General features: G+C 38.2%; 1 protein-coding gene across 1 annotated transcript in view; it reads right to left on the bottom strand.

Annotated features, from left to right (window-relative positions):
• The window catches only part of LOC107692681 (protein sidekick-1-like), a 231,304-nt gene extending 223,291 nt beyond the window's left edge, over nt 1–8,013 (bottom strand). The window contains exon 1 of the mRNA XM_016491846.1: nt 7,422–8,013. Coding sequence (XP_016347332.1) covers nt 7,422–7,914 — 493 coding nt within the window. The 5' untranslated portion in view covers nt 7,915–8,013. The remainder of the gene's footprint in view (nt 1–7,421) is intronic.
• Nucleotides 8,014–10,966: the final 2,953 nt, after the last annotated feature.

The following is a 10,966-nucleotide window of genomic DNA, read 5'->3' as shown; positions in this document are numbered from 1 at the left end:
AGGGAAAGAAATTATATTTGAATATTCCTATGAAATATTATATATTATTATGAAAATCTTGTCAATTATTACTCCCATTATTACACTTCTTTTTTCATTACATGTTGTAGATTTAGTTTATAGATACATTATATATAATGAGAAACCCTGTTTATGGCCATTTTACAAACATTTTGCATAAAGAAAAATGGTATATCGAATCATTCTGTTATAACATAGTTGAGAATTATCTTTATACAAAGTTCCTAAAAATCCTGAAAACTAAAAATGTATTGGTAATTTTAAAAAGAATCAATTGTATTTGCCTATGCATGTTCATTCATGTCTTTTTATTTATTTATTTGTAAATTGAGTCCCGATGTCCTCTAGCAAGGACGTAGCATAACTTATGAATGAAATATCATTTTTACATTTTTTTTTAATGCTCTAAACAATGACATGAAAAAATACTAATTTTTTCCTAAAATGTTTTGCCGGGTCTTAAAAGGTTAAAACAAAAGAAAAAAAAGAAAGAAAGAAAAGGAAAAATGAGTGCAGTTTTCAAAGAACTAAACTCTTTCCAAACAAAGAAATAGTTCATTCAAAACTGAAACTTCTATCAAGCTACTTTCACCCTCACGTCACTGCCCTATCATATAATTCAATTCAATTCAAGTTTATTTAACACAAATTTCCAAAGCACATTAACACTGCTCCTTTCTGTACAATGAAAGCATACAGTGACTTGTTCCACTTTTTGTTTCAGACTTCAATATCATAAAATATCATAAAAGTGCTATATAATTGTATATTTTAAAGGAACAGAAATTTAAGTTATTCATCTTGCCATCCACTGGGATGGCAAAAAGGTGCATTCTTATATTAAAAATTGGTGCACCACAGTCAGTTACGGGAAACACATTGACCTTTGCCATTTGGAGTCACTAATGTCAAACCTGGCAGGACCTGGCATTTGGTATGTGGAGATGTTTGTGTCTGTTTCATTCTGTCCCACCCTGCATGGAATCTCTTGGTCAGAAATGCCTTGCCCCTGACAACTGCTACAAGGACAAACAGAGAAGACAGCTACAGTATGCACATACAACCCTTACTAAAGTAATAACCAGGAGATGTTATAAGAAACTGATACCATGGCACAACAATACCAGTGACAGAGCAAAATGTAACTGATGAACAGGTGTCTGTTCAAAAGCTATTAAAATGCCTTCATAGAAAAGACAATCCCAGAATATAATCATGTTGATTAAGATTTAATTAATATTTTGAACAGCATTTGAATACCAATATTCTGAATAGCAGAAATAGAAATCTTTTGTAACATAATACGTCTTTACTGTTAGTATTGATCAATTTAATCCAACTTATGAAATAAATAGTATATTTATTGAAACATACATTAGTTTTCTAGTATGTAAATTAAATGGATTATTTTGCCCATTATTTGTGCATACTGTACCATGTATTTTTAGGCACATCAAAGTATCATACTGGTAGCTTAGCACGCTTGCTAATGTCAAACTCTCGTGAAATCAATTCGATCAATCACGTCAAGTCAATTTGTGTAAGTGTAGAGCTTTTTAAATCAGTCACTTTTGAGGTTTCATGACATGATGCTGACTGAAGGCAGCAGCCTATGAAGGCAGTAAAAAGTAAGTTATGGATCATAGCTCTGGCTACCACATGCCCAATTACTAAAAAAAAAAAAAAAGGTTTACTGTCCACACTGTGGCTGAAACCTCTGACGCCTGTAATAAGAATTGTAACCACTGAAATATTGATCAGAATCACACTGACTTCTTTTTAATCATAAAAGGATGTTTATCTTTGGGTACTTTGTTATTGGCTGTGTCGGTCGTGTCATGTGGCTGCACTGTAAACACTTTCATCTGTGAGCAACTGTGAAATCACGCATCTCTTTCAAATAAGTGAGTAAACTTTGATGCTGGTTATAGCATTATAGGTCCTCGGCTTTAAAAAGCCTGAGCAAAACTCATCGAAACGAGCACAGGTCACATTTCATCATAGTCAAATAACAGTTTAATTTCTTCATATTTGGAGCAAATATTTACAGGCCTCTCCTATCCCAATCATCAGAGGCCTTGACTCTGAGAAAAGAGACAATAATAACACTTCATTTGCGTATCAGCGTTTTATCTGACTGTGTAAAGCGACATGTCAGTTTGCCCTAAATTTATTTTTAATTATTTTTTAATTAATGAGCTTCCAGTTCAAGTAGTGCGTGGCACTGAAATAATCCCAATTCAGATAATAAACTACAGTAGTTCTCGTGGACTAATCCTGCATAACTGATAAACTCACTCGATAACAAGCAGAAATTGAAAAGATGTTAATATGGCACTTGTACAATCTTGCATAATATGAAACATGGCCTTCTGGGCTTCCAGAAACCAATGAATGGTAATATGCACACATTACGAGGTACCACTCAAATTCAAAGGCAAAGTAGGCACTTGAACATGTAATACTCAATAACAAAGATGTGCTAATCTCATCATTTATGAATGCCGAAGAAAAAAATCTATTGGTGTGAACCAATGAATGGTAATATGCACACATTACGAGGTACCACTCAAATTCAAAGGCAAAGTAGGCACTTGAACATGTAATACTCAATAACAAAGATGTGCTAATCTCATCATTTATGAAAAATCTATTGGTGTGAAAGCTGATTAGTAAAGATGGAAAGGCCTCCGTCCAAAAGCCAGTGCTTGACTCAAATTCAATGCTACAGGCATCAACAAGAAAAAAAGAAAGAAAGAACTAGAGAAAGAAAGAAGAAACAGCTGAAACCGATTTCAGAGGGGAGGACTGAAACAATGAGGGAATTAAAGAAAGGGTTTCACATGTAAATTCAAATCAAAATTGCTCTGTGTGAAGATGTTCTTATATTGTCTGGCTTTGATCTCATTCTAAAGAAGATTCATTACTGTCATGCCGATAAATGTGCTAACTTTCGGTTGAAGAGAGAAAGTGGGGGTGGAAAGACAGGACACCGAGCATGTCTTGTGCATGTAATGATCGCCTGATAATACTTAAGTGCGGAAAGCAGATGTGTTCAGACAGGCAGAGCGAATTAAATCCAAGTGTTTATTGCCAAGCATTTCCTCAAAGCTCTTTAATTCTTCGCAGTGAATACGAGCAGTTATATTGTTGTTCGTAATAGACCACCTGTCGGCAAACTATCAAAGTTATTTTTTCCTAATCATTCAAGATGATTACTATAATGAAATGTGGTTAGCAATAAACCAATTAAATCACTTCGTTTACTACTGAAATTAAGAGGTCTATACTCATTTGGCCACTTTCTGGGTCACGACTGGGGGAGGGACGGGTCTACAGGCGGACAATACAAGCGAACAATAAAGGCACAATGGCTTTTGGGGCCTAATACTAACGTTGCACTCATGCGTAAACACACACGCAGTCACACAACAAGCCACTTCGAAATTCTTTAAGGGTGTCAGTGTGAGAAATGTTGGGCAACACATGGTAAAAGAAGGTAAATGAGCAGAGGAACAATGCAGAGAAGAGGGCCAAGACAGGCTAGATGTAAATTAGAATCAAAACATATGCACTCATTTAGTATACTCTCAAATACCCTTTCCAATACAGAAAACCCCAAAAGACTCCCATGGAAGGAAAGTCATTAACTTGGCCATTATGTGAGAAAATGCACAAAATCAGAACATGCTGAAATGGTTAAAGGTGCACTTGAAAATGTTTTTTTTTCCTTTCATAAAACAGTGATGCACCAAAAATGATTTTTTTTTTTTTTTTACAAAAAAGTAATGAAAGTCTTTAAATGCAATTTATGATGCAGTGAAGGTGGCAGTAGAGAGGCTAATGCCATTGTTGTTCAGGACAACAAATGAAATGATCGAAAAATACACATTTAGTTACACAATAAAAGTTACCAATAAAATGTGCAACACTTCTACCAAATTATATGTAATAATATCTAATTATTATATTAATATTTAACTTACATTGGAAAGGTTTACGTGAACTCTCGCGAGATCTCTGCAACAATCTCACGATTTATTCCAAAACATGATGCATGATGGGATACACTAAGCCTGGAATAGCGCTCCGGAGCGGTATTCGAGATAGTGTGGATTTATTGTGCATGAAGGGCACAGTGCTTTTGTGTTTTGCGCACTCACTTCCTGTCGCGCGCATCAAGTGGCCAAGACGGCAAGTGTGGGTATTTGGACAAGGGATGCGTCTTTGTGAATTTTGCGCCAACAATGTCTAATTGTTGAAGTTATTCGCCAACTTGTCGAGGTTTCACTCATATCTGTAGCACGAACTGTGCAGGATGAGCTATGTGTTTGTTTGAATAATAATAATAGTATTCTTTAATAAACACTACTAATGGGTCTTGATTTACTCTGACTTGATAAACAACCAGCTTGGCCGTAGAGTCAGGCGTAGATGATTTGTTTATATTTATGGCAACTGTGTTTCATTAAGAGTTGGAAGGCAGTATGGTGTTTGAGTGTGCCAGTGGGAGCATGGCAGGGGATTGTGGGAAGGGTGCAGTACGTACTGGAGTGTGGCACTGGGTGTAATTCTGAGCAGTTCTTATTCAGCCCCTGCAGGAGTTTGTCATCCGGGATCAAAAGCCCATCTGACCAGAGCAGCACAGAGAGAGGCTTCAGACACAAGGAGCAGTTTTCATGCCGCGCCGACCCTGCCAGGGCCCGCTCACACGGACACGCGCGTACACAGACAAGCAATCACATCAATCTCGATTTCATTCTATCATGCCTACACTCTCTCTCTCTCGGTTTCTCTGCGTTTTGCCTCCCTCCATCATTATGTTCTCCTCCACTCCACTTTCCCCCCTCTCTTCCTCTGCTTTAGCTAACGCACAGGCTTTTCTTTCCTTTTTGATTTGATAGACATCCCAGTGACCCTAAAACTGTCTCTTGTGATGGATGTGAAGGAAGAGCATGTTTAAGAGATGCCAGTTCTCTCCTCCGTAGAGATCTACCCATCCAAAACTACCATCCCATCCCATTCCTTCCTCTTTCTTCTTTCTGCACTGCTTCCTCCTTTTCACGCTCCACTCCTTTTTAACATCTGCACCCTCTCTGCTTGTTTCAGCCCACATCTCTTCTCTCATCCCATCTCTCTCGCACCTCTCTTCTTCATCTGATTCTCTGAGGGACCTCGGTGGCGCATCAAGATGTCAGAGCGTTCGAATGCAAACATTCATCACTGGCGTGCATTGAGAGCGTACACACAGAAAGCCACTCAGCGACTGACATGCCTGGCAAGAGTCATAAATACAGAGAGCGCAGCCAAACGACTTGGGACCGTGTGTGACAGTTCTCAAAAGTTTCAGCTTTTGGGACTGAAGTATTTTTAAAATCTTGTTTAGGACTAAAGGAAAACCCACAAAGACACCTGTTGATGCATGCTGTATGTACAGCAGCACTATTCGTTCACTATGAATTTAACATTGGTCTTTTTTAGAGAGAAAAGGGAAGGAAATACCATGACCTACCTTGTATTTTTAACAGCTTCATGACAGGAAGAAACCGGCTCTAATTGCATTGCATGAAAGCGCAAGAGTCTCACAGGGTTCCCACAAATTCTGACCAATGAACTTCCAAAACTGTATGTCTCCTATTAGTCAATACTTGGGATTACTGCATAATTCACTGGGTAAAAGAGCACTTTCTTGCATATTAAATGCTTCAGATTTTCAGTGACATTTAATAATATGAAATTTATAATTATTTTAAGATTTCTTAGCATTTCCAGGTTTTCCATTACTGTCAACATTCTGGTCTCAGATCAACAGATCTTAACAAGGCAATGCTCATAAAAAAAAAATAAATTTTAACCTTCAAATTTGTGTTATTTCATGTAAAATATCATATCAAATTTGTGTTATTTCACGTAAGATATCATATTAATGGTTTCCACCTTCGTCTATAATAGTCTCTAAATTCTTTCCATGAGCAGACCCTGACAGTGATTCAGAAGTTGAGCTTACTTTGAACTTTTTCTTGCAAGTGGCCTGCTTCTAAATATAACTTTTGAATAACAAATGTTCAATTTCTTCAAAAGTGAAGCTTTGAATGATGAGAGACACAAATCCTTGAGGGATTTCAGGTTTAAAAAGAATAAACTTGATTAGGGAAAACTGATGGCTGCACTGCATGGAATCAAACTAGTATGATGCTTCACAAAGCAGTGATGACTCCGTTTCTGCCTGACGGGATGTGATCAATAACCTTCTGACCTCCTTAAGGTTGGGGTTTGGGCCACATCCAAAGCCATAGCAAGACCTTGACATTAACATGGGGAGAAAGCTGAGTCTGCAAGCACGCAGAGAAAGTGAGAGCGGGAAAAGAGTGCCAGCCACCAATGCTAAAGAAAAGTCACAGGAGTGGGTGTTCTTGCAAACTGTTTTGAGTCGAATGCATTCATGCGTCTGCATTAATGCAACCACCAAAAGAAAGAGAGATGGATTTCACAGCCCCAACACTGAAAAGCCCACAGCATCTCCATGCCAAATGCATTTAACACGGTGAGGCGTTGCTTGCAATACAATCGTATTTTTGAATCTTTTAATCTTGCTGCCATTTTAAAGACTGAGATGCTCCTACGCGTGGCACGCAAAATCTGTGCTCTGCTTTAAAACATCCTAATTCAATCAGTAACACACCGCCCCCCCCTTGAAAAACAGCCTGACGGGTACCAGAACGACCCAGCTGGCACCGTATGCAGTCTACAGCCTGATGAAGCCGATTCCAGTCAAGGCTTAACTGAATTCTGCTCTGAATCATAATTCTGAATCTCAGAGTGTGCCAGCGTCCTTCCCTTCACACCCTTTCTCTTTCACACGCATGCACTTCGTAAATTCATGCATCCTGCTCCCTCTACTTGTCAGTTTGACGCTCAGTCAATACGACATGTGTGTGACCTGAGAAAATGTGCATGTTGACAGCATATGACCTTTACCGCTTTTGTTGAGACACACAGGCACGATCACCCACCCCTCTCTCCCCATTTTCCTCATTCTGTCTGTTCATCTCTCTTTCCTTGTCCCCCCTTTGCTTCTCTCTCTATGTCTCTCTTTTCATTTCAATCCATCCCAGTCCCCTTGTGTCTAGCTTATGTCCCTCCTTTCCTCTCTGCCCCTTATTCTTTTCTATTTCAGGTTCTCTGATACCCTTAAGGGCACTAAATGTTCACCTCGTCTTTAAAAATCATGTTACAACAATAGTTTTATACATGCATTTATGCATGCAATAGCATCATTATAATCCACTTTAACAAAATTGGAACTTGGTAAAATATTTACTTGTCAAAATAATGTTTTAAACCCAAGATAAATTAAAAGTCACACAAACTCGTTTTATGATACACAACTCGAAACTTACCTTGAGCGTGCAACATGTGGGTATTCCAGAGGAACACAAGGGCAAAAATCCAACCCCACATCCCGCACTTCGCTTTCCCAGACATCACCTTCTGTGTATTTCCTTGGCGGTGAATAATCCCTTTAACTTTGCCCTTGATAAGTGGGCTCTGACCCCCGCTAAAGCTGGAATCTATAACCTCGGCAGATGTGGAGGTTTGTGAGAAAAGCCTAAAGTGCGCGCTCCGCTTCGCCGCATTTACGAGGCGATTCTCATTCATCCCACACGCGGGAGAGTTCAGCTCCGAGTCCGCGACTTTCCCGGTCGCTTTACTTTCATGTCTCACGGCTTTCGGGAAGCTCTCACCCTCGTCAGCGCATTTAGCAGTAAAACAAACGACACCTTCAATCCAAAAGGACCAAGTCTCCGTACGCTGCTCCAAAATTGCCGACACGCTCCGCGAACATCCCTTCAATAATCGCGAGCCGCTCTTCTGTGTCCCGAGACGGCTCATGATGTTTCAGTATTGATTCCAGTTAAGTATTAATACGTTTGAGTGTACCGGATTTAATTTATCCGCTTAGAGCGCCAATATCTCCAGTAAAGCCACGTTGTTTTGACGTATTCGCAGTCGGATTATCTACCCGATCATTTCGAGCATTTTCACGGCATTCAGCGACTCTTGAAGAATCCCTTACAATCCATAGCGGTGCTCATTAGATGTGCCTTTATCCGTTTGGAGCAGTTCGCGGGAAATGTTGCTTTAGGCTATTAATCTAGTTAAGTGTAAGGTTACACATAAGACTTTTTGTATCCAACGGGTTAAGCAAGACGCAAAAAGAACCAAGAACGTCCAGTATAAATTCCTCGTAAACGAAAAAACACCTGTGAACAGAAAAAGCAGACGTCATAAGTATGCAAATTTCGAGCGGTGTAATATGACTTAATTCATAAACCTTCTGAGTAGATAATAAATCAGATATAGCCTACATTTAATACATTTCTTTGAAAAGGTGTGTTTTGGGAATAACAGGTAGGCTATACTGCCAAAAACTTAAATAACAAAACAAACCTAAAATGTTGTAGGCTATCAGTTTTTTTCACAACCAGTCAGCTACTTTGATTAAGACGAAGATAATAACTTGCAAATCAGTAAATTAGTCTAATGAATTCAGTACCTGAATGATTCATAAGGGGTTTGATTCACTAAAAAATGGCATAAAATCATTTGCCCACACTCGTAGCGCTGCATGTCTTTGATTCACTAAAAAGAGCCGACTCTTAAGAGTCACTCCTTTGGGAATCGGATTACGCTGGATGCGCTCTGTGTTTTTGATTCACTAAAAAGAATCAATTTATAAGAGTCATTCTTTCGAGGTCGGACTAGAGTCGCGTTGTAGCTTCAGGAGCAGGGTGTTTGTAAATTGTGAGACAGGAACACTGAAAAAAAAATGATTAATTGAATTTACTTGAATTTTGTTAAGGTAAGTGGTTGCAATCAATTTATTTTAGCTACATTTAAATAAACACATTTTGCTGAAAGTTAGTCAACTAAATGTGTTTATTTAAATGTAGCTGAAATAAATTGATTAAAAAAACAGTATCATTTTTTTCAGTGAACTCTCAATAGTATTTGTAATGCGGTATAATATCAGACGAATACAAGTTATAGAAAAAAATCAATGCAAATAAACGTCATGTTAAGGATTTTGTGCTTGTATTTATTTAAAAAAAAAATTATGAATAATGACCGGTTCTCATTTCCAAACCCTAATTGTAAACATAGACCAACGCTCACCTTCATCAACGGTTAAACTCTGTTCCAGCAGTTAATCCTTAAATTCGGTTTTGCAGTGAATCGATGTAAATTATCTTTGAAAAGTTAAATGAAAGTCCTCAGCTAACGTTCTTGCGGTGTGGATGGCTGAATTAATTCATCAAACGAAGAGAACTGAGCTCTGTGGCGCTCACCGAACACCTGCTGCCCGGACCGAAGATAAAAATAAACTTGCAACAAAGCTCCTGTCAGGCAATTCAAAGTTCAGTCGGACGCAAGTAAAATTGCCATTTCTTTAAAAGGCTTTGAATGAGCGGCTCGAGTTTCTCTTCTCTGGAATAATAATTTGTACAGAGCTGAATTTGAAGTTGAATGCAGCGTCCCACGCGCTCCGCCCTGCTGAGCGATGATTGGTTCCCTCTTCTGCACACTACAGCCTATTTTTCATGGAGAGCACGTGGAAAAGGAGAAGCTTCTGAAACACGGTGCCATGCGCCCCCAATCAGACAGGAACATTTATGCTGAAAAGTCACACATGAAAAGTTTTCAAACCTCTTTTTAGAAAGTTTAAGTCTCAGAAAGGGTTTTTTTTGTTGTTGTTGTTGTTATTATTACGTAATAAATACTGCTGCGGAGTTTTATAAAGGGTACAAAAGTATTTATTTTACACACATGTTGTTCCAAACCTGAATGATTTTCTTTCACCTGTGGATTTTTTAATTTTTTTAAAAATGTCTTGACAGATCATTAAAACGCCCATATACATGTAACGTGCACTATATTCCAAGACTTCTAAATAATAGGCTATACACCAATGAAATTTAAATGGTTATTTATTGAAGTACTTACATTCAAATAACGACACATCAAGTGTTGATAGAGAATACTTGCATGTGCTGATTTGAGAGCTATGATTTGAATTTAGTCATGTTCCTCAAACAGCAATCAAATGGCTTTAGGGCTAGCAAACGCGTTGCATGGACCAGTTTTGGGATAGCCTTCTCCATTTTTCCATTTTTAGGTTGGGAGCAACATTAAAGGGGTCATATGATGCGATTTCAATTTTTCCTTTCTCTTTGAAGTGTTACAAGCTCTTGGTGCATAGAGAAGATCTGTAAAGTTGCAAAGACTAAAGTCTCAAATCCAAAGAGATATTCTTTATAAAAGTTAAGAGTCAACCACGCCTACTTAAACCGCATAAACACATTTCATTACACCAAATACACAAAATAATTTTCTTTTTAGCAACATCATATGACCACTTTAAGGGGAGCTAACAAGAACAAAATAGTCATTTATAGATGAACTCTTCCTCTAATTCCTGCAGAAAAAATGCTTGGTAAACAGTAAATTAAAAAGTGATTATGAAAATCGATATGAAAAATCAGAGAGGTTAGAGTGTCAAGATCAATGTGCTAATATTGAGCCAGCATAATGATTCTTATTAAGACGACGGATAATTCTTATGATTCTTATGAGACGGATAATTAAAGGGGTCATATGATGCGATTTCAAGTTTTCCTTTCTCTTTGGAGTGTTACAAGCTGATTGTGCATAGATAAGATCCCTGAAGTTGCAAAGACTAAAGTCTCAAAACCAAAGAGATATTCTTTATCAAAGTTAAGACTCTGCCATACCCCCCTAAAACAGTTTGTTCTAACACGCCCCCACATATCTACCTCACTATGTGGAAATATTTGCATAATGCCGCCCAAATGTGCACGCAAAGAAAGAAGGCGTGGTTTCAGTAACCGCAGTTAGTGTTGAAGCAGCCATGTCAGGGAGACGC

The sequence above is a fragment of the Sinocyclocheilus anshuiensis genome, unplaced genomic scaffold (assembly GCF_001515605.1).
Source record: "Sinocyclocheilus anshuiensis isolate Anshui unplaced genomic scaffold, SAMN03320099.WGS_v1.1 scaffold50, whole genome shotgun sequence".
Lineage (NCBI taxonomy): Eukaryota > Metazoa > Chordata > Actinopteri > Cypriniformes > Cyprinidae > Sinocyclocheilus > Sinocyclocheilus anshuiensis.
The sequence above is the reverse complement of the archived record's forward strand: the minus strand, read 5'-3'. Positions and strand labels throughout refer to the sequence as shown.